The 24,188-nt window shown below is 43.2% G+C and overlaps 2 protein-coding genes across 2 annotated transcripts in view; both read left to right on the top strand.

Annotated features, from left to right (window-relative positions):
• Positions 1-11,929, top strand: part of LOC114863168 (phosphatidylethanolamine-binding protein 4) — a 39,398-nt gene extending 27,469 nt beyond the window's left edge. Inside the window, exons 5-7 of the mRNA XM_029164036.3 lie at positions 5,179-5,224; positions 5,390-5,506; positions 11,216-11,929. Coding sequence (XP_029019869.1) covers positions 5,179-5,224; positions 5,390-5,506; positions 11,216-11,307 — 255 coding nt within the window. The 3' untranslated portion in view covers positions 11,308-11,929. The remainder of the gene's footprint in view (positions 1-5,178; positions 5,225-5,389; positions 5,507-11,215) is intronic.
• A 3,141-nt stretch (positions 11,930-15,070) lies between these two features.
• On the top strand, positions 15,071-24,034 carry egr3 (early growth response 3). Its single transcript, XM_029164030.3, has 2 exons — positions 15,071-16,039; positions 18,547-24,034. Exons 1-2 carry the CDS (start codon positions 15,886-15,888, stop codon positions 19,623-19,625), a joined length of 1,233 nt encoding a protein of 410 aa, XP_029019863.1. The 5' UTR covers positions 15,071-15,885; the 3' UTR covers positions 19,626-24,034.
• Positions 24,035-24,188: the final 154 nt, after the last annotated feature.

Genomic DNA, 24,188 nt, shown 5'->3' with positions numbered 1-24,188 from the left:
TGTCTGTTTAGCAGCCTAGCCAGAATAGGACCAGAGTTGGAGTTGGTTACACATCCATCAAGCTCATGTTAAATCTGACTAATCTGACTAAGTCAGTATGTTTTGTGACCTTTGGCATCCACTTGGCCTTATTTTAATTTAACCTCTTATTCAACTGCCTGTTGAAAGTGTAGGGAAGAAAGGGCAACAGGGCCCTGTTGGCACAGTAGTGCAGCATCAGCACCGTGGCGTATGATCAGCTGCATATTCTATTCCACTAGATCACTTTAGAGTTGCTATGATATTTGGTTGAATAAACACTGCCAGACAGTGACAGGTTCAGCAAAGATTGCGCAACCCCTTCTGAGGTGAGGCGAGGTAGCAACCTTTCACAACATTTAACTCATCGCTGACACATTGTTGGCAGCTCCATTGTTTAGAGCAGTCAGTACAGAGCATGGTCACACACGCGTCACATTTTACACTCCCGGCCACTGATCCCGCGTGTGTTCTGGTTTAGGTTCTCGCAGACAGCGTCCATGTACACCTCCATTGTCTAATGTTCCCTGAGCCGACAGCCAGCGGGACCGGGAGCACATGCTGTAAGTGGGCAGACCGTCGTCTTGTTCCTACCTACAGTACCTGCAGTCGGCAACTGATTCTCTGCGCGTTTTGTGCGAGTTCCAACTCGCACAAAAAGATCAAGTCCTGTCATGAATACCCAGTGTAAAACATCAACGCGCTCACTCTTTCAAAAAAGAGTTTCAAAAAACCCTGTGTTTAACCTTTATATGCTGAGATTCCTTGTAAGACGCGTACTTTTAATTCACAACAACCCTGCAAATGAATGGGCTGATTACTGAGGCAAAGATGAGGAGGCAGTCATAAGCATTTGGCTTGAGTGAAATAGGCGAGGGGGGGGCTGTGGCGGTACAAGTCCAGCCTCAGAAATAGAGCTGTGAACACCATCTGTCATGCTCTCTCTCCCCGTCTGTTAGCCTGACTGAAAGTAAAAGGGAGAATGATGCTCTCGGAGCCGCATTAGAAGGACGTGGGTGCTGATTGTCGTAGGTGTGGGTTTGCAGGGTGTGCGAGGGAGGGAGGGAGGGAGGTGGAGGGAGGGGGGTGTAGTGGTGGATGCGCAAGGAGGTGCATGAGTAACTCTTGCTGACAAAGGGAAGCACTCACCCACACAGGCGAGGAGAAGGGTTGTCGGGCACTCGGGTATTCCTGGTGAAACCGCACCCCTGCACCCACCCACTGCATCCTCGCAGGCCTTGTCAGAGGATTCCTAGTGGAGGTTGTGTCCGAACGTTATACAAACCCGACGTCTCCCCAAAGGCCGGAAGAATTAACATTCATCAATCTCATCATTCATCTCAAACAACTATTAAGTGGTTTTTTTTTTTTTTGCCTTCGGGTTTTTGCCTCCAGACCCACAAGAGGTGCATCACTAGTGACTGCGGCACGTTTCCGAATAGTGACGCTGTCGACTCCGTGCCGATGACCTGATTCATCACGCGGACGGATTAGCCGCTAACGCTAGCCGTGGGACCGCCGGGCCACTGCGTGACACAGAAGCTCTGCGCCGCGTAGCTTTTTCCAGCTTTTTCAGAAATATTCATTGCTCATAGCGTGTAGGTTGTTCGGAATCCTTTCTGCTTTGGTCTGAGTCAGAGTGTGAAAGAGAGTCAATAAAACATGAAGGCAAGCTGTGCCACCATGAATAGCATGGAGAGGCAGGATGAAGTGTCCGTAACACCACAGCTGGACTCGCATCATTTGCATCTGAAGAGACCCTAACTTCGGCATTTGAACGGCGCAAACAGTTAAATCACAGGTAGTAAAAACTAACACGTGTTAAAAGCTACAAATGTTATATTTAGTGAAGTGGCCCTAAACCTTTTGAGGTCACACTCACTGGCTGCTGACTGTAACTCTTTGATGGCGTGATTTACAATTAAAACTCCTTCACATACTGTACGGCTCTGGGTTTGTTGATCACTGTAAGTAAAAAAGTTTAAAAAAAAGACGTACTGATGCTTTCGGTTTGTATATTTGTCAGTCTGTGCTCTTCTCCCACACTGTGTGATTCACTATCACAGTCACATGAATGGGTATTCCCCTCTTATGAGAATGCAAAATGATTTAGCTTCGCTTGTACTTTGCATTTTTTGTGTGGTTACGTTTGGAAAGAATGCTTTAACTTGCCTGTGTGCGTGTATATGATTTGTATACTGTCCATTTATGCTGTGTATTTATTTGTGTATTTCTTCTGCTGCTGTCATATAGATATAAACACACAGGACATATTCATACCTAGCTGTCATAAATCCATGCTTATACGGCCTATAATTAATCTATAAGGCTTTACAGTCATTTACTGTGCGGTCCAACAGGTGAAGCAGAACTCAGTGGCTGTGGCTGCGCTGCTTGGCTTTCACTAGAGCATCTACATGTTAGCTGCTTAGTTTATAGCTACATGCTTCGTGTACATTGGTATTAATACCATGGTATTTAGTTTGTTTCATCCTACGGTGCTTCAGCTTTAACAGCACAGATAGTCCCAAAATACAACTGTTTATAGTCTCAGGGCAAAAGTTACTATTTATTCGGTGTACTGTATATGATACATGAGACATATCAAGGAAAAAAATAGATTAAAAACGTCAGTGAACTATGGGATGTAGAATAAAATAACAGAACTCTGTTACATAACCCTTGCACCAATATACCCTGCTGTATATGTCCGTCTATTATTTATAGATCTGTTTTGTGCTTTTTCTTTTCATCTGTTTCTTAACATCAACTTATCGTTTTTATCAACGATAGCCATCATCCCGAGGCTATAAAGTCTGTATGAGTCTTGCTTTTTCTGTGCAGCTTTACAGTGTCAGGGGTGTGGAGTCTCAGCACTTTTAACTTCTCTAACCCTGAGCTCAGAGCATCAGTCAAAGTGAGGGTCTCGTTGATCCAGGACTGACTTCATCAGCGTGGCTTTTGAGTCGTCCTGACGAAGGTCTCAGCAGTGAACCGTGTCTGTGTGTGTGTGTGTGTGTGTGTGTGTGTGTGTGTGTGTGTGTGTGTGTATGTGAGTGAGTGTGAGTGTGTGTGAGTGCGAGTGTGTGAAATCTAAACTGAATACAATGATGTTTGGATACCTACGCTGGGAAGCCAATATCCGATGTTTTGTCACTCATGAATGATGATGTCGTCGGTTTACGCTGGCAACTTTAAAAGATTTCAGATGGACGACAAAGCCTTGGGTTGGAAGAATGAAATTAAACCCGCACTTCAAGTTTGAAACGGTCTAAGAAACACAATTAACACGGCGAGCGTTCATCAGTCATTTGGCGATCGGAGTGCTTGGCGCTCCGCAGCGGGGGCCTTTGGGGAGGCTGCCCAACATGTGAGAAAGTCTGTCACCCCCCCGAGAGTCAGCAACCTGAGCGCTGTCCTGCCATGTCACAGCCACCCTGGTACCAGAGCCCCTCTGCGATAAATAAATTACTACAACCACACAGTGATTATTTTTACGATTTTGATATCTAGTGAATATTAATATGTGAGATCCTGCATATGATTGACTTGTCTTTTATTGTTTGGCTGAATTTCAATATTGCTTGCTGTTGTTTTTACTCGATGTATTGTAATGAAATTAAAAGGGCAGAGGGTGCTGTGGAGAAAAAGAGAGAGAAGCGAGCATTAAGATATGGGAAGATGCTGCACGCTCAAATGTTGTCTACCTGTTGCTATGGCGATGGGTTTGGATCCTGCAGGCTGCAGGACTCTTGCTATTTCTAAATAAAGCTATTTTCTCACTGATCAGCGGTTGAGGATCCTCGGAGTTGAGACTAATCTGCTGAATTTTCTCAGTCTGTGTAAACACCGGTGCTGTGGACTCGAATATTTACTGCTAAAGAGTAAAAACAGTTGCAGGATTATGGCTGAGACGAGGCACAAGAGAGGCCGCACGTTTTTTTACATGTGATATTTAGGAACTGGTCAACTGCTTTTAAAAGGTCTGAATCCAGACACTGATTATATGTTCAAAAGCTATACAACACATCATCGCCAGTGTAGGTGCCATGTGTCTGGTAAATAAGATAAAATGTCTATATCATGTCAGTTTCCTAATCCTCTGCTGCACATATGACCAGAGAACAAGTGGAATGTTTCCTAGTTAAATAACAAAGACTGAACAGTGACACTTCTGTTCAAGTCCTTGGCCTGCGTGTCTTTTGTCCTGGTGCTGTCTAGTAACGCAGTACCTTAGTTATCCTGTAGGGGGAGCCTGCGTGTGGAGAAAAGAGGACAGAAAAAGGTAGCGAGACCTGATATTTGATATATGCATGTGATGGGGACTTCCATGAATACCTCAAGTGGGTTTTGGGCCATTTTAGAGACAACATATTTAGTCCTTTCCCTCCCACTCAAGGATGCAGCCGTCTTGCAGCGAAGCAGCCAAGTGTATTAAACAAACATTTCTGTGTGCAATTTGCAGCGTTAAGTCCCTGACTGTGTGCTTCCCGGGGATGAGAGAGTTTAACCTGACAAATATACAGTAGAGAATGCTTATGAAAAATATCTGCGCTTCACACTGGTTTACACAGTATCTGTTTCTAGGCAACAGGAAGTTAATATACAATTAATACGATGATGGTATGTTGCTACCTGGAAATCAACCCTGTGACTGTGATTTTCTTGGGAACTATCATGTCTGGGAATTTTCTCTTCAGATATCAAAAGAACAGGTTTTGATATATATTTAACATCTACTGAACTATTACTAATTAATTTCTTGGGAAAGCATCTGCGTTTTAGGTTCTGTTTAGACATATTTTTAGTATGAGGCCTGGAGAATCAAGTGGCCTCTTTGTTTTCTCTGCTTATTTTCTTTCTTTCTTCCGGGATCAAGCATCGATTTAAGCAAATGCTAAATTTCTGCATCACTGTATCTGTATTTTTATTATTATATTTGAACCCATAAAGACCCACAGTGACACCAGTGTCAAAAAATACAGCAATGTGTTCAGAGATGCGTTGCACATGGTTCAATGTGTTTGGTTCACATCATTCAGATTTACTCTCTGAGTAGAAACAAGTCTGGTCTCTTTCAGGTTAATAATTTATTATTAAACCCACTTAATAATTATTCTACAATGTCCCCAATGTGTTTCCTGTTGTTTGCTTAAACAGGGCAGTTCTCTTATCCGCGGGCAGGTTCAAGGAACGACTCTCACTGGTAAGGATGATTTTAAATGGGTTTTTCATTCTGTAACCTTAACTATTGTTCTAATACTGTACATCTTGAGTTGCATTATTAATTGAGTAGAAAGGTGTTGCTATTATAATCAAATTTTCCCTCGGTGCCCCTATCGTGACTGTGATTTTCTATTGTTTCGTGCAGATTACCACCCACCGACCCCCACACCGGCGTCTGGCTTCCACCGCTACCAGTTCGTCTTGTTCAAGCAGCCTCCAGATGCTCGAGTGTCACTCGCCGAGCAGGAGAAGTCGTCCCGCGGTAATGACTCCGCTCACCAGCACCAGAGTTCAGAGGCCTGTTGGTCAATGCTGTCACTGTGTACCATTGTTGAATCAGCAGTAGAAGGAGTTATGACATGTGTATGCATATGTTCTGTGCATGTTTTTAGAGCATTAGATACTAGATTATTTCACTTCCTGTGATGTACAGGAGGAAGTTGTCATTTTACAATATTAGACAAAACTGATACTATTATTGGTTTCATTCATTATGTAATGTTAAACCGTACCTTGCTGTCAGACACACTCTTTTTAGGTACTGGTGTTGGTGTGATGATGTGTCTATCACTTACTTCACTAGTAAATTGTGAGAGTTGAACTGAAGAGTTTGGATTTGCTATAGGAAGATAATTTTCTGCGAGTGCTTGAACTGAACAGGGGAAATGTTAATGAGTGAGGATGCTGCAGCGCTGATGCCTGCGGGGTCAAGATGAGTGGCGCTGGCTCCCACGCACACCTGCACGAGTCTGTCGGACCATGTCTTCTTAATTCAGGTTCAACCTTGATTGCTGTTGCTGTTATTACCGGCACATGTTTAGGCGACTGTGCTCACGGTTCTTGCGTTGCTTCTCCTGAAAGTGGGCAGTTTGTACCCGGATGCACGGAGCAGAACCGCGCAGGAGGCGTGTCTGCCTGTCGGCTTGACTCGGGTCAAAGCCGCTGATTTGAGGGGAGATCAGGGCGGTTTGAGACTCGAGACGTGAGACTTTGAGACCCGGAATGTGTGGAGCTGCCAGTCTCCGCTGTTTGAAGTTTTGACAGCTATGTCAGCAAACAATCCAGGCACATTAGAGCTGAGGTCTGTTTGATGTTGAAACCTGTAGAAAAAAAAAGTCAAACGTGAGATGTACTTTAGAATATTTTACGCATTCAAACTCACATTTGGGGAGGCTGAGGTGAAGTCTGATCCCACTGTCGGGGTATTCACTGTGTCAGAACAGATTTAGCTGAAGCCATAATAGCATGAATAACAGTCTGCTATTTAGAATAATTTAATCTATTTTGTTTGTGAAAAAAAGGCATCATGCTCTTTTTCTGCTACTAGATCCACGACAGTAGCTGCTCCCACATCATGATGTGATTGAAGTGAGTGGATCCACCCATCCTTAATCTGCTGGATGAGTTTAACTCCCGCTTTAGCACTTCCTCTCTCCTGCAAACTGCCATCTCTCTATTTAAGGGAAATGAAATTAAGAAATTCTCTCTTGGATAATCAGATGTTTCATTAGATGGGTCAGTTGTGGAAAGGATAACTGCGCTTATAAAGAGCGTAATGGAAACAGACGCCGTGTGATGTATTAAGAATAAAAGCTCAGTCGCGCTTTGTGAATAGAAGAGCGCTCAGTTTTTCAGTGAGTTTTGCTTTGACTGCATTCAGTGGTACCTGCTGTATTATTATTAGCCTCCACTTGGCCATGGGCATGGTGTTCCCGCTTAGACAAGAGGAACAGAGGGAATCCCATGTCTCCCCACCTCCCCCGTTAAGTATGTTCACTTATTAGCGTCTGTCCTCCCTCCATGTGGTATGACACAGAGTACATTTTTCATAGCCCATGACATTAATTGATGTGATTTGTGAAGGGAGAGCATTTAGCCGTGGGTGGGAGACTCCTAATGATTGTTTTCCACTTCCAGTAGCGGAGTCATTGACTCAATTTCATCGCAAATTTGTCGTCTTTCTTCTTTTCATCTCTGATCACCACTTAAATAATAAAGGGGTTGAGCAATGAGAGGGTGGAGCGGGGCTGTTGCGCGAAACTGGTGGGAGTCTGCTGGGCCTCCTGTGTTAAGGTTATGAATGTGTGTCAGTGAACTGATGGAGACAGCTGGGTTGTTACACAAGGAGCTCCAGGGGGGCTGAGCTCTTGGCACTGGACACCGGGGCGTGATCGTAGGGAATCCCCCGTTGCTCTGGCTCAGGAAGGCCGTCCCTGACTGGAGGCTGCCCCCGTGCCAGGGTGGGGGGCAGGCATAGGCACACAAGCCCTCGTGGTACTTGTCAGCCGCTTGGCACGCCGTCAGCATGTCCTGCTACTGTTTAGTGCTGCGGAGTCACTTTGCGAAGGGAAACAGTGTTACAATGCCGGGGCCGGAAAGGCTGAGGCCTTGAGAGCGGCACTGTTGTGTTACTTCAGCCTACACAGTCGTTTGCACGCGCTGTTCACACATGCAGGCCTCTGTCTCCTGACTGTGACCCCAACGTATACTGTAGACTGACGACGGGCGCTCTGGCCAAGCTGCCGCCTGGCAGTTAAAGCACCGGCGCGGTACAAAAAAACGTGAAAGCGCCAAAATCTCAAATTCTCCCTCTGAAATTTGAATCGAGAGGGCGTCTGTGACGCTCAGGCGGTGTGAATGAACAGATCACAGTGGGGTTAGCTGCTGGATGGTGCGTGTTGCTCATCTTGCCTCCCAGAGCCCCTACTGCCAGCTCAGCACACTCTACAGTAATTGAAGCCATTTGCAATGTTTCAGTGTGGTAATGGGCAGATCCATGTCTACCACCCACCCACAGCCTCTACCATTAATCAGAGCTGCGTGGAGTCAAGAGAGCCAAGATTTGGTTGCTACAGCAGGCCTGAGCTTCAGCCAGGAGTCGACTGCCTTAAAGGAACACTTTGACATTTTGAATTTTGGCTTGATGCTCCTAGTTTTTTTTTTCTTCCTCTTCTTCAACAGACATTTGTTTGGGGTAAAAGTTTTTGACTTTTTCTTCAACTTCTCTTACTCAGGTTCATAGTATTAGTGGAACATTTTTACTGAAAATAGATATCAAAATCCACTTGGAACACATTTGAAATGTTTGGCAGTGATTAATTTATTATTAAAAAAATAGCAGAAGTCGTTTCACAATTAATCAGGAAAATTGGAATAAATCAGATTATGTGTTTGGGTCATTTATTAGGCTAATTGTCCAGTTGTTCAGTCAAATGTGAAGTGTTGTTCGTTGCAGTTTTATCCTATTATTGAACTGATTATTTTGGCTCTTTGGACTGATGATAACTTAAAATGATACAAAACGTAGACAGGGCGAATTGATAATGAACAAAACACTTTTCCTGCAGAGTGACAGGCGAAGAATGGCTCAAACCTAAGTCTTTAAGCTCGAATAGCAAGGCGGCAGCATTTGGTGACAGCGTGGGCTGCTATGCTAACAGCAGGCTGAGAGGTGACATCATCAGCCATGTAGCGTGACGGGCATCTGCTCTCTCGCGACGGTGACCTTTGACCTGTTATTACTATGAATTTCACGTGAAGGAGCTCGGCGAAGTTCTTGCCCTCATACGGCTTCTCTCACTCTACTAAATGAACAGGATGACTCGGTTTTAAGTATTTCTGAGACACTGTAAGAGGTTTAACAGGGACACCGCCCACACCACTAAATGTAGCAGTTCTGTGTCACCTCACAGCGGTCCTGATCTTCCTGCCATACCCAGTCTGAGAAGCTAGGTGGAAACAAAAGGAAAGGCAGGAATACTTTAACATCGCCCTCAGGTCCCACACTATCTGTCCTTTCCATGAGCAGGCAGACGGCAGAGTCGGAAACAAATCCCTGCACTCCAAACAGACACCAGCCTATTTTAAGGTCACTTGTAAGTCTAGGCATTTGACGGGTACCAGCCTGCGTGATGGCACCAGATATTGTGAATTTGCCTCATTTTGGAACGCGCCCAGCGATTGCACAGCTTTAGACAGGATTATGTGTGTAAAGACTTACAAGCAGCGCCTGGCTTTGACTCCCCGTTTGATCGTCATTCTACAATAAAATGATCGTCGCTGTGACATTTTCTGCTGGGGGAAACGTTACTGTACGACCGGCTCTGGCTACGACGAGGGGAAGGGAAAGTTTGAATATTCGCGCACGACTGTCGCGAGAGTCAAATCTGCCACACGAGTGCACAGTTTGTTTTCGCCCGGGCGTCTCGCCCCTCAGCTTTATTTAAAGCGCTGCCTCTGAGAGGTGAGGGACCTTGTCCTGGACATACAGGTGATTTGGGGATCTGCAGAGGCGGCGCATTATCTTCCATTGAAGCGCAGGCCAGAGGGGCCACCGGGGCCATGCCCTATCATACAGACAGGTCACTTAACTCCATTGCCCTGACATGATTATCAGAGCCCTTTCTGCAGGCGATGCTCATTCACAGAGATGACCTACCGAGATTCAGGTGCTCATCTGCACAACTCCCAGTTATTATTCATCATCCTCCCCAGCTGAGCTCAGGACCTGACCTGACCTTATGGAAAGTCCAGTCACAGAGGTATAAGTCTCAGAAGCTAAACATGTAAGTAGGATCGGAAATAGTGCGTGAGCTCATAAATAGTCGCGTTACAGTTTTTGTAGCAGAGAAACGTGCAAATATAAATGCTCCAGCTATATATATATATATATATATATATATATATATATATATATATATATATATATATATATATATATATATATATATATATATATATATGCAGTATATATATATATATATGCAGTATATATATATATATATATATATATATATATATATATATATATATATATATATGCAGTATATATATATATATATATATATATATATATATATATATATATATATATATATATATGCAGTATATATATATATATATATATATATGCAGTATATATATGTATATACTGTAAAAGCACCAGGGCCTTTTGTATGAATTGTAAATGAATCCTGCTGATTTGTTTTCATGTGGATGAAAGCAACGCTTATATTGTCTCCCAGTTCTTCTCCAAGATCCTGAAAGGTAGAAAATGTTGCTCACTGATGGTGAAAACAGAGGCGGCGAAGGCAGAAAGCAGCTGCGGCAGGCGCTCGGAAGCCGTAGCGTTTCTATCCAGGCCCGTTCAGATTCAGCCCTTCGCTGCGAGACTGTTCCCTCTCCAGATTTGGACAGTTACAATTGTTGGCTCTCTTTTCAAAAGATTAAGTTTCCTACGCTATCCGTGAGCAGCTGTTAATGTAATTACTACACATACGGAAATACCAGAATGTCAGCGATTCCCTGGATTACGGAGCAAGGCATTGTCTTATGTACGTGAGGATACAAGCAGGCAGACAGACACTCGTTGCTTCTAGAGGGAGTGTGTTGAAGTTTACACGTTTAAAGCACACGGGGCTTTGCTGCCTTGGAATGATAATTGTGAATTTGTCTTTTTTTTTTTTTTTTTTGCTTTTTTTGTAAAGGGAGGGGAAGCTGCAGGGAATCAGCGGTTGTCAAAATCTCAGAAGTGATATTGTCATACCAGCCGGATGGCCGTCTGGTGTTTGTTTAAAAGGGGAGGGAAGAAAAAAAACAGTCCAGGCGATTGAATCATATCTTCTTGCCAATACGTCCTTGCGTTCCCACCTCCATCCATTACAGCAACATGTTTTATTTTCAGCAGTGCTGTTCTCAGTGACTCATATCCCAGAGCCATGTGCTGCTCAGTTAGGCCTTAGATCCCTTAAACATGGGCCGAGCGGTCATGAGAATGGCTCTCGTAATGCACCAGAGAGCGAACTTAGACTGGGCTAAATTTATGTAAGATACTGGTAAAATTTAAAAAATAACATGTCCAGTAAACTTGTGAATTTTAACTTCTTTGTGTTATCGTGCACTAAACAGTCGTGAATCCTCTGCCTTATATGTAAACACTAACGATGCCTGTTTGTGTTTTTCTACTGCACAGGTAAATGGGACCTTCAGGCCTTCGTCGCTAAGTTCGGTCTGGGTGAGCCTGTGGCTACTCTGCAGTTCCTCACTCAAAACTACAAAGACTGAATTTGCTCAGATGCCCGGACACCGCTGTGAAGAAAGAATGGGCCGTAATAGAGAATAACACGTTTCTTTGAATTAAACAGCGTTAATTCTTCAAAGCTTTCAGGTCAGCCCTCTTTGCCTCTATTTTATCTCTGGGTTAGAAGGAGATTTCCTCCTTGTGTCGAAGCAGCTGCTAGGTTTTGATGTTGCCCTGTATCTGTGTCACGTGGTCTGGAGCGCAGGATTTGGGAGATAGATTTTGACCGCGGTGGGGATTTCTTATTAGTTTCCGAGCGCTGTCGACAGAAGAAAGAAGACGGCCTGATATCGCATCTCAGTGTGGAAAGAGCTGAGTCTAATTCAGGGGCGGAAACACGTCAGGGCCAAAAAAAGGAAGTGGGAGGTGAAACCGAGACCGCAACACTGCCGGATGCCGCAGTGGAACTAGAACCAAAAGAAAATATTTTACAGAGTGACAAGACAGAAGGGAGGGGCTGTGGAGCTTGTGGTGCATTGAGTGAAGGGAACGTACTGTTTGTGTAATTGTTTATCATATTTCCATTGACCACTCTCACCCCGACTGGAAACACTGAGCTGCTTTCTGTCCTTAATTGATCTGAAATAAAACCCTGCTCTGTCTGAATGTGAAGTGTCCTTCAGTGTAACTTTGGGACGGTGAACCTGTTCTGAACTTTGAGCGGTTGAGCAGCAGACCCACCTGGCGGGTCTGCAGGGGATGCCGTGGATAAACTTTTCAACCCTTTCGCCAGGAGACACTTCACAGATGTTTGCCGAGGGTGGGTCAGCGTACCCCCCACACGAGGAGTATTGGTTTCTAACCGGCAACTCTCCACCGGGACGGGTTTGTATCAATACTCCAGATGTCTGAAAAAGGCTGGATCTACATGAGGGACTTTGATGTTGTGATGATCAATCCTTAGTTGGTGGTTTCATTGACCCCGATTTGGTGTCTCATCAGTGGGCTGGGCAGGAGTAGGTAATGGAGCTTTTTGTTCCTTTGGTGGTTAAGCCAGCCTTGGTAGACCCCTATGTGGCCTCTCCATGAACTCCGGGAGATCATTGATCACACCGTCCGGCATCTGCTTTGTTTGTCTCCCGACTTAGCAGTCAAAGCAGCCGGGTCCACAAACACAACAAGCGAAGCCACACGCACATTCACACAGTTCGTCAGAGGGTCCTTTGCTCTGCAGCAAATGTTTAGCATCCGTCAGTTGGTAGGTCGCTCTTGACCTTGATTTACACAAATAAATTGACTTATGAAGTCACATTTTTAACAATTGGCAAGTGGAATATAATTCCACAGTCATTGTGCAGCGTGCCAAGTAGGAGAGCATTCTTCCAAAAACCACCTACTTGAATCCATCAGTGCTCCATTGAAATGCCAAGATTTGTACTTCCAAATACACTGTGCATTTTTTTCCCTCTTTTATATCTTGCAGATATTCTGCCAAAACAGCTGGGTTTTGCCACTGAGCTTCCTTCAGTGTGTTTATTTTTAATCCGAATGTCAGGAGAGTTGAAATTTTATGATTAAGAAAAACTGACAGCTGTAGTGCAACGGTGCACAGTTTATTGTCTTCTATGGAAAAAAAACTTTTCACATCCCCTGCTGATATGGCACAAGCATTTAATATTTTCTTAATTTATTCAAACTTACATTAATTAAAAGGAATTTGTATAATCAATTCCATTGCCTAACCGACACTAGGCGATGTAATATGCATGATGACTCGAGTCCCCATTCTTCTTTTCTCGCTGCTGCCGAACAAGTGCAGGAGATTGGTTTCACCCGAGAATTTGTGCAGTTGATCGCTTGTTGTGGGCAGCGGCAAAATGGATCGACCTCGACAGACTGGCTTTGTTCTGCCCATCTGACAGGTTCACTGCACCTACGAATCTGAGTCCTGCCTCTATGGAAAGATGAGTACAGACAGCAACCTGATGTCCACAAACTGGACTTTAAAGGACAATTTTGGGTGTAAATTGAAAAATGTATTACTCTCACTTACTGGATGACCATGTACTTCCAGGTCACAGCCTTATCCTCAAAAGGTTATGTAAAACGAAGGCTGTAACATACAACATAATACCTTTCTGTTCTCCAACCAACAGCTGGGAACAGCAAATCTAGCCTTCCTCATGAAGGCAGGGGGAATTTGACTAAATATTCACAGGGCCTGGCTGGTTTCCACTGCGCTTTAATGGAATCCCAGTATGCAAAGGACCCAGGACGCTGCAGTGAAACAGACCTGAGCGTGAGCCGTCCACCGACACTGCAGGCCTGCCCCGCGTGACCCAGTTCACAGTCGAGGAAATGAGCCTAAGTAACAGGTAGGTGTTCCAGCTGTGCTGGCCAACTTTCCGGAGCCGCACAGACGTTTCTGGTGGAGAGATTCTATAGGACAGCAGGTCTTCAGGCTGACCCGAGGAGATTCTCTTACTTGATTATGTTCATTAAAACAACAGTTGTGTCAACTTTTTAGGTAAAAAAGTGAAAAGAATAAATGACAGTAAAATGCTATTTGTTTTAATGACCCTCCTTTAAGTCCCTTTATTAATTTATTATGCTTTTGACAGACTTCTTCAAACTTTACATTGAACTTTGACACCATTGTGCAATTGGAGCAAATGCAAGTGAAACACAACATATTTAGGGAGTGAGTCAGTTTGTGATGAGGGATGATGAAGCCAATCTATCTTTAGTCGGCCTGACCACAGAGTGTGGAGCTTTGAGTCAAGGCCACCAGGTTCACTGTTGTCTGTTTTGCTGAGTGAGGAGCACAGGCCCTGGGAGTCTGCCTGCCGGTAAGACCACTACTCACTGCACTCACAACTTCAATGGACAATCATTGGATGCTCTGTTTGTTTAAGCCCCTAAACACCAAGCATGATTCAGACGAATTCTCCCACACACTCTGTTTACACTTCTTTACTTCATTGAGGTAATATTAATTTCTCAAGTCTGAATCTCCTGCCACTGATTTTTCATTCAGTAATTTCTGTAGATTTTGCAAATTTTATTTTATTCTATATTTTTACTGCTAAAGCATAAATTGATTAGGATTAGTCTGAAGCTAATTACACTTTAACAAGACAAAACAAGTGTAAATAGGAGTGTAACTGTGGTAGTGACAGGCTATATGAAAAACTCTGCTACTGTATGACCCCACAGACAAGTAATTCTTAGATTGTTATGTAACAAACCAAGTTGAACGTGTATCTTTTTTAAGAATGAACATGTAGTTATTTTTGACATGATGGCAAATTGGTAAAAAAAAAAAAAAAACAAGTGAACCATGACGCTTTGGCCACTGTCATCTCTTTGAACGGCTGTGGCTTCCGATCACTTTTCCACTACTACTTCACCCGGAACTCACATGTCCAAATACAGACGCGAAGGGGCGGGGCCGGACACTGCCTTATTTGGAGTTTCCAGTTAAGCGGTCACTTGGGCTCCAAGTCAAAGCAAGCCTGTGGATTTACAGGGCGCTTGCAATATTTACAAGCGATTAACTCCGCCAATTACTGTCTTTGTGAGGCAGTGTTGCTGCATGAAAAAGGGTTTGAGCCACTTTGCTGTAACGCATGAGGGTAAAAAGTGTGCGTATGTTTACCGGGAGCGCAGAGCACAATGAAAGCATGCTCTGGTAGAGTACCAGAGTTCCAGAGTTTATTCTAACTGGGCTTATTCGGACAGAAACAATATTACACGTAAAACCTTAAGCATTTACCAAAATTAAGTCAGCATCAATAACAACGTGATAGAATATATAATGATGAAAATATTATGAATATATCAAGATAGCATATAAACAATGTGCACAACAAAGTTCTGCAGCGTCTGTTTTAGCCGTGTGACGACTCCATAGCCACAACACACTCATCCCCTCTCGCATTCAGTTGCACACAAAGCTCGCAGCGTACCTGATAAGGCGCCACAGCACCTGACAATAAGAACGATAACGTGCTAACGGATCACTGTAATGTTTTCCACAAGGACGGCCACAGAGAGGCACCGCCGACTCGTCCCGGGGAAGGACGCGTCTGGAGGTGACATGTAGATTTGGTGAACTTTGTTGCTATCTATCCGGCGGAGCCGTTTGCCTCCACTGTAGTTTCCATCGACTGACGCGCGGAGAGCCTGGCGCTGGGTTCTCTGTCCATATATGGTCATCTACGTCACGCAAATGTTCCATCCCCCTATTTAATACAAGCCGCCTGGAGTCCCCTATCCAGCTCCAATAGAGCAAGTAGTGCTGCTCTTGTGCAACCAACACCAGCACCTCCTCCATTGATTCACAGACTTCAAATTCCCCCACAACCAGCCCCTCAGCTTCCACAGTGATCAGATTAATAACAACAATAGCTCGTGATCACACGGGAGGAGATAACCGGCGCCGCTCGTCCTCCGCGGGATACTTGGATACCTACAGCCACAGGATCCATCCCTGCTCGTCTCCTTTTTTTGACGTCTGATCCGCACCTGTGTTTTCCACTTTGAGACTACCCGCTGTTTTGTGTAAGTGCTTGGATACCTGCGCGCTGTCCTTTATAAATGTCGGACTGAATATAACTGCTATGACAGGGAAACTAGCGGACAAGCTCCCTCTTACCATGAGCAGTTTAATAAACGCGATCCCTGACAGTCTCTACCCAGAAGAGGACATCCCGACGTCTATGAATATTTTCACCAGTACGGAATCTATTAACCACTATTCTCAGATGAACGCAGGTAAGGATTCGGTTTACTTTTCTTATTTGTCTGTATGTTTTGGTTACGGTTAAAGCGGTTCAAGCGGCGATGTGCGCGGAAGGCAACAGTTGTCTTGGGCGCTTGGAGCACCTGTTTGCGCTCTGGCTGTCGCGCACAAAGGCAGATTCCCGTACTGATCACTTTCCTCGTCAGCTCAGGTGTAGCGCGGCTTAACGCGGTTCAGGTACACGCTAAAATGACAGCGTTTCGCATCGACCGCGTGACATTTCTTCGTTCTCTTTGTTGCGTCCTCACAGCCGAAATGTCACGATTTTTAAAATCAACGCGAAAAAAAATGCAACTGGACCCAAATCAAAACTTTGCCACGAGGTATTAAATGAGGCGGTATTGAGGAAAAATTGCACGCGTGGTCGTGGAAACGTTATGAAATGATTTGTGGGAAAATGCTGTTTTACGCGAAGTCCTCGGCTGGTTGAAACTGAAAACGTGTGTAATTAATGTGGTTAAACAACAAATATTGTATTTTTTTCTTTCGGTATCCTCGCAGCGATGGCTCTACTACGTTAAGCAATAACTTTCATTCACAACTGTTTTAAATTGTTAGAGATTGGATTTTAGTGGGCGTCTGTGGCTTCTTTTCTTTATATGAAACGTGGTTAGACGCCAGGGCCGTGAGCCACCCGATTGTCACAAAAATGCAAGGCTGGAGATACTGACTTATTTTGTTCAGAATAACAGGCTGTGTATTTTTGCCTAATTAGACCGTATACATAAAGGGCATGGTAGGTTAAAGCGTTCAGTCATCGTCCACGCACACTTTCCGCAGGTGATGGGTCAATGGTGCGCAAAATTCCTAGTTTCCTAATGTAACATTGAGGATCACCATGTGACGCACTGACCACAATTTACTTTTACCCCGTCGAACTTTGTTCATGACTCATTTTATGCGTACGTTTTTTAAACTCACAACGTAAAGCAATCGCAACAAGCCGTTTAAATAACAGAGGAAATATTTCCTGGTTTACCTAAGACGTGTGAAGTAATGTGCGTTTAAACTAACCAGGCGCCAGCTCTTACAAATATATCCTTCTTTTTATATACAGGTCAATTAAATGCAGGTATCCTAATATGACATAAGGGGTCGTATTACATTTTTTTACTAAACACTGCAATAAAAAGAATTTTATTTTACCCGTAACATATGATATTTATACCAACGGAATAAATATACAAATAGATTTATTAGGGAATACGCGTGTGCTGCTTTTTTGATTATGTCTGATGGGTCTTAAATTCCCATGGCAAACAAAAGAATACATCTAATTTTACCTTTCCAGTAAATTATTAAGTCACGTATTTTTAAAGTACCATGCTGTGATTTTACAGGTGCAGCAGGTGTGCGCTGTGCTCTTCAGCACTGACCTGTGAGAAAAGGGGAGACGACTGTATTTCATGCCCTTCGTTCTCTTTAAATATCTCACTAATGAAATGAACTTCAGACTGGAGCATTACAGCACAGTGTGTCAACATCAACATAAAATTATAAAGCGAGTCCCACGGTATGTGTTCAACCGTACGGTTCAATATGCCACATACAGTATAATTTTGGATTTTTTTGCTTCAGTGTGCTTTACCTTCAGCCACAAGTTCCAGCAGTCTATAATTACAGGGGGCAAATGTATATGCACCCATTTGTAGGATTTTCTATAAATGAAAGGAGAGAATTCTTTTCAAACGTTCAATATTCAGCCTTCAGAGCATGATCAGCACATAGATGTATTCCCATTAAGCTACATCTGCGTTTGAGGATTTTTATTCCATCTCTGGAAAAAGCCAAACGTGTGTGTTTAGTGTGAAATGTTACATTCTGTACAAATAAAAAAATATCAAGGACAGTTCCGTTCTGCTCACGTTTTTAAGCTCATTAATGCAGAGGCTGGATAGGAAACACTTAAAACCTCCTGCCCGCTTCGTGGCCAAGAACATCTGCACATATGTGTTTTGAATCCGTGAATGTGATGGATGAGCCGTTTGCCTCATAATCCTCCCCGCCGTAAAGAAATCAGATCTTGCCATTCAGTTTGGCTGTCCTCCTGAGGGACACAATGACTGGATCAAAGGGGGTGTTTAGGTCTTGATTTATGAGAGCTTGTGGGATCTGAGAGAGAGAGGGAGAGAGACCAGTGTCTCACATGCAGCAGTCACTCACTAAACTTACAGGTCTGACAGCGTACACATTTCTTTATGAATTGTGCTGGACTTTCTTTTCATTTAGATTTCATTTCTTGTTGGCACACGCTACAGGAATATGCAGAAAAGCTGAAACCCAGACGAACCTGAGGACGGTCACTACAAGTTTATTTAGCCTGACAAAGTGAATTTTCTGCACTTTTTTTCTCACATTTTGTGCCACATGATCCCTTTTACAGGCTTTCTGTCTAAACTGACTGCAATTCATATTCATGTTTGAACAATCACGTGGATGATTTGTTCATGATATCTGTTTTTAATTTGCTTTTATTCAGATAATATCATGGATCTGGGAATGGGAAATGAGAAAGCGACCTCAGAGATTCAGTATGGATCCAGCTTCCAGTCTAACCGCAGTGGGCAGACTGTCACCTACCTGGGGAAGTTTGCCTTTGACACCCCTCCGTCAGGTGGCATTGGTGGCTCGGGCTGGTGCTCTGATAACAACATCATCAGCCTGGTCAGTGCAGGGATCCTGGGCGTTTCTCCTTCACCCGGGACGGTAACGACACAGACATCATCCTCCGCAGCCAGCATGGGTGGACAGACGTCAGACATGGAGCAGGTATACGGTCCCCCGCTGCCTGCCTATTCCACCTGTGGTGACCTGTACCAGGAGCAGGTGTCCTTTCACCACAGCCCTGCAACCAGCACGGCTCTAGCCTACCCTGGCAATGACTATCACTCCACATCCAAAGCCTCCATGGATGGCAGCCTTTTCTCCATGATCCCTGACTACAACCTTTTCCATCATCAGGGGGAGGTTGGCGTGATGGAGCACAAGCCCTTCCAGTCCATGGACCCCATCCGAGTCAACCCTCCACCCATCACACCTCTGGAGACCATCAGAGCGTTCAAAGACAAGCAGCAAATTCACCCAGGTTTCATCGGTGGGCAGCAGCACCCGCCTCAGCATCACCAGCCGCCGCAGACTCTCACCCTCAAACCCATCCGGCCGCGGAAGTACCCCAACCGGCCCAGCAAAACCCCCGTCCACGAACGGCCCCACGCCTGTCCGGCGGAGAACTGCGACAGGCGCTTCTCGCGCTCGGACGAGCTGACGCGTCACCTCCGCATCCACACGGGTCACAAGCCCTTCCAGTGCAGAATATGCATGCGCTCCTTCAGCAGGAGCGACCACCTGACCACGCACATCCGCACGCACACGGGCGAGAAGCCTTTCTCCTGCGAGTTCTGTGGACGCAAGTTCGCCAGGAGCGACGAGCGGAAGAGACACGCAAAGGTTCACCTGAAACAGAAGGACAAGAAGCCGGCTGACAAGAGCAGCGGGGCGGCTGGGAGCCACAGCTCACCACCCAGCTCCTGTGGGGGGCCGGCGGTGGGAACGTCATGACCGTCACTACGTGCTCTTGGACTGGGTGCTCAGCGTGCCCTATAAAAAGACTTTGGAAGGAAGGGATCACGTCCACTATCACATGAATAGGTGACTCTTTTCCTCTCTTTTACATCCCCTGCTTTTCAGTTGCATTCCTTCTATTTTAAGATGGATGCCTTTAGTTAATTAAAAGGGGAAAGGCTGCTACGCCCTTCTCTCTTTCAAGCAACTCAGAGCCTCAGCTACTTTAACACAGCGCCAACACAAAGAAGGGCACCTTGGCCACTGTGTATCTAAATGTTTAGGGTGGATACACATTTGTAAATTTTACAGGGATTTTCTAAATTGGAAGGAAGCCAAAACCTGTCACATGGGTCAAAAAAGATGAAATTACTGTGGAGCAATGTTAGTTAAAGGGTGAGTTGCCTGGGATGTATGCATTAATTTTCTTAGGCTGTTTAAAAGTGCAATTGGTTATACTTGTGTATTGTCATAAATACCTTCTTAGTGGCACTTGACTGTCCTTTTGTTGTTTTCGTTGGAGTGTAGTGTGGTTTATTTTCTATTCGAATGTCGTTTTCTCAGAAGAATGTGCCAAACGTACCGTGGTGATATAGCCAACCTTGTTCTCATTATTGTGCCTGATTTGACAGTGATATCGGCTTAGCACACACGTGGAGTTAAGGGAAAGACCGCATTCAAACACTGTATCTCACGTCTAGACTGACCTGCACAATTTGGTGAAATCTACACAACGACTGAATGGATCACACAAAGCAAACATTGTCTTGTCTTGTTACGTGTATTTAACACACTTGCCTGCAGCAATCAATGCCTTTGCTAATACTTATTTATTTGTGGTCACTGAGAGACACTGTGTATTCTTTTGCCTTTTTATATTGTGGGTTTATTTGATGTTACCAGATATTAACTTCCGTCTTTTATTTTGAAGAGCTCATCAATGTTGTTAATTCTTTCAGTTGTCTTGGGTTCTGATATGCAATATATTCATGACATATGCCACCATCCCCAAAATCAAATTAACTAGGAGCACAGTTAGACAGACTAAACTAGTCAAATGAATAACACTGGGATACAAAGCAGCAGACTATGAAAGGAGAAATGAATAAGGATAGACATGAATGAGGCCCTTTGTCTGGGTTTCACAGTGTAAAAAGGCTAAACAGCGTGGGTTAATTCATTAAACGATGAGCAGCGTATGGCAAAAGAAAAAAATACTAATTTTACAAGTTTACATATTTTCTAATACAAAGAGACTGAGACTGAGGTGTAAAAGTTTTTGTACAGTATACGAATATGTAAGCAGGTAGCTACAGTAGTAGTTTCACTTTTGTACTCAAATGTCAAATGCACCATAACTCAGTATTAAATTGTGCATATATGTGCATGCCTTCATGCACACTATGTAAATACAAATGTCTGCATAAACAAGAACTTTCAGTTGACTGAATGCTTGTGCAGATTGTGTCTTAAAGCTTCTAGTAATGTAGTTATATTACAGAATATTTTGTTTTCACAGGTTCTTGCGGAAAAAAATGGAGCACAGCAATAGTGCCAAATGTGGTGTGTTATGTTCCATTACAAGAGAGAATAATAGCATTTGCAAAATCTGTACGCTTTAAAGTGGTAACTGGTTTAAGGAAGCACTAATGTGTTCTCTGAATAAATGACAACCTTTTTTTACGTTTTGTGTATCTCCATTATAGTTGCTATCAATTATTTCAACACCTTGCATATTGTAAAAAAGATACGCTGGTTGTTTTTGGAGACCTCATAATTGGATCTTTTCATAAACTTAATACATTAAAAGGCAATGCCTATATTTTTAAAATATGACTCCTTGTCCTGACAGAAAGAAAAACCTTGTTTGTCAAACAATGCAACATTTCCTTTTTGGCTTACTGCTGCCATTTGCCATCTACTGGATCATCTGTGTCATAATGATACATACAACTAACTCTGATGGAACATGAATGAACCTAGAAAGTTTTAGCCTTTTTTTATCCCTTGTGGTGCAAATAGCAAAGAAGTTATTAGTATGAGATCCTATTATACATTAGACATTTTTATTAAATACAACAAATTTTTTGGCATTTCTGTTAAAGCTGCAAGTATCTGAGTGTCAAATTCTGTCAAAGGAAGCATGAAACAAAAATGACTTAAGATGATTTCATACCGACCTTACTAAAATACTGTGAATGAAGTATTTGCAGAATAATAGCCGTGACAGTCAGGTGTAACAAATTCAGACGCTTCTGGAATTGTTGAACTTTAGTGAACGAACAGTAGATGAACCTACTTTGGTATTTCCTCCCTCTAGTTTTGCAGACAATATTTTGTAGTGTTAGCTGCGCTATGCGACTATTAAGGAGTGTATGCTGTCTGAGAGGCAAGGATTTAACAAAAGCATTGCTGGGAAAACAAATATTGTACCAGTCAGTACATGCAGCAATCAGACTTAAAGAGAATATTGACTGACAAATGCAAAGGCCAAAAGAAAGGTTCAGAAAAGCTGCGCCACAGAGAACACAGTGCATACAGAAATGAGCTTCCAAGGCCATGCTTTCCCTTTTCTGCAACAATCAGTTCTGACTGCCGAGCTTCCTGGCAAGTATCCACTTATTTTCCACTTAATTTGGCCTCAGAGAGTCGTTTCTCAACTCATCTACATGTTTAAATGAGCAGACCTCCTTGCACTTTCTCAGATAGTTTAAAAGTTCACACGCCCTGTAACATCTAACTATAAATCAATAGTTTTGTATTAAAAAAATATATTATTTTATTGCATGGATGGCCATTGACAAATAAACTTTTTTGAGCTTAGTCCAATAAAATGAAATGAACTAAAATGAAAAACAACATAAACTGCCAGGAGTAATGGCCTCTAATGTAAACATCCGGTAACAAACAACAAGCATCATGGAGTCAGAAAGACAAAATGTTTATCTTCAATGTTTATCTAGAATAATTTGATGTTAGACACTGATGATTATAGACGCTAGATCGTTTTGAATTTATTTGACCAAAAATTATGCTCTGTGCTCTTGATTTGACACTTTGCTGGTGAGAATGGATGTTTTTAATTATAGTATATATAATGTGGCCTCCTCTAAGAGAAAACTGTGTTTATGTTGCTTTGTGTTAAGGAATGATGCGGAAGGCGGAGACTATACCAAACTATTTCCACGTCTAAATGAAGCCATGTAATTACAACACTGCAAACTCAATATTTCGCCATTCATATCATCTTACTGTGTCTGTCACTTTTGTTTGGTGACATTTTTGTGATGATCATGTTTTATAAAATTTATACAAACCCATCTTTCCCACTCCTTTAATATAGTTTGGTGGCTGAACAACAGTAAAATCTGCACCATGTTCTTCTGAACAATAATCCTTCTATGTAATGTGTGAATGCCATGTATGCCAGTGACTTGTTAAACACACTCACAAATAACCTCCTCCTAATAATGCTTCACCAAGAAAAGTGTTTTGTGTTTCATGTTTTGCTGTCCAAAAGTGGGCAAACGCTCTGAACTAGGAATAAGCCTCGTCCTCTATGCTCCGTGTTGGATCTCAGCCAACATCAGCAGCCATCTTTGCGCCAAACTGGGTTGCAGGGTTGGCTGATCAAAAACAAAAGTGATGAGAACTCCATGGGAGCAACAAATCATAAATGTGACCTCGGTCTGCTTGCAGCTGAAGGCAGCCTTGTGCTAATGTTTGTGTTTAACTGTTTGATTTATTCTATGTGAATTTGGCCTTTGGTAAGGCAATGGGCTTGAACTTATTAATGACAATAATTAAATGGATAGATAATAACTCACGTTTAAAGAGATTTCAATAACGTGTAGATACATCCATTATTTTATGGACTGCAGGGTGGCTTCAGGGATTTTGTGGTCTTTAACAGTGACACTATGGTGTTCCGATGGAGTCGATACTCATTGTTTTCTGTTGTGTTGTGTTTCCTTTTCATTACAGTATATCCTCATGTTTGCATGTGCACGGAAACGTTCCAGAGCGCTGCCCTCACGTGCTGTGGGTGGTGCTTATTTCTTTATTATGCATGAAAATAAAAGTCACATCGGGTGAAATGGGATAAAACTATCAACAAATCAAGAAAAACCATTGGAATCACACACTGGGATAACTGTTCTGTTGGCTTTTTTTCTTTTAAGAAAACAAGGGGTCTTGTTTAAAATGTTGTGGATGTCTTTAGCCTATTTCATGTTTATTACCTTATAATAAGGTCCTTTTATGATGAGCTGAATATTGAAATGAATTTTACTATATCCTTGTGATGGGGAGATGTGCTCCCCTGTTTACTTGGCACTTGTTGTAATGCAATTGTTTTGTTATTTCTATGTAAGTACTTGAATAAAGAAAAATATCACTTGCCTTGACTTTACCTTGGTCACTACGTGCACGCGCGCACTGACGTGCCTACCCAACACACAAACACAAAGAACGAAGATAAACCAAAAAGGTCCTACATACCTTGGTATATAATGACATATCGATTACGTGGCTAGTATTACAACATTCGCACGATAGTGG

The sequence above is a fragment of the Betta splendens genome, chromosome 9 (genome assembly GCF_900634795.4).
Source record: "Betta splendens chromosome 9, fBetSpl5.4, whole genome shotgun sequence".
Lineage (NCBI taxonomy): Eukaryota > Metazoa > Chordata > Actinopteri > Anabantiformes > Osphronemidae > Betta > Betta splendens.
Note: the sequence above shows the minus strand (reverse complement) of the source record. Positions and strands in the feature narration are given on the sequence as shown.

Coding starts and splice junctions, on each gene's coding strand:
- egr3 (XM_029164030.3), top strand. CDS start 15,886: ATGACAGGGAAACTAGCGGACAAGCTCCCTCTTACCATGAGCAGTTTA. Junction 16,040..18,546: donor CTATTCTCAGATGAACGCAG/GTAAGGATTCGG, acceptor GCTTTTATTCAG/ATAATATCATGGATCTGGGA.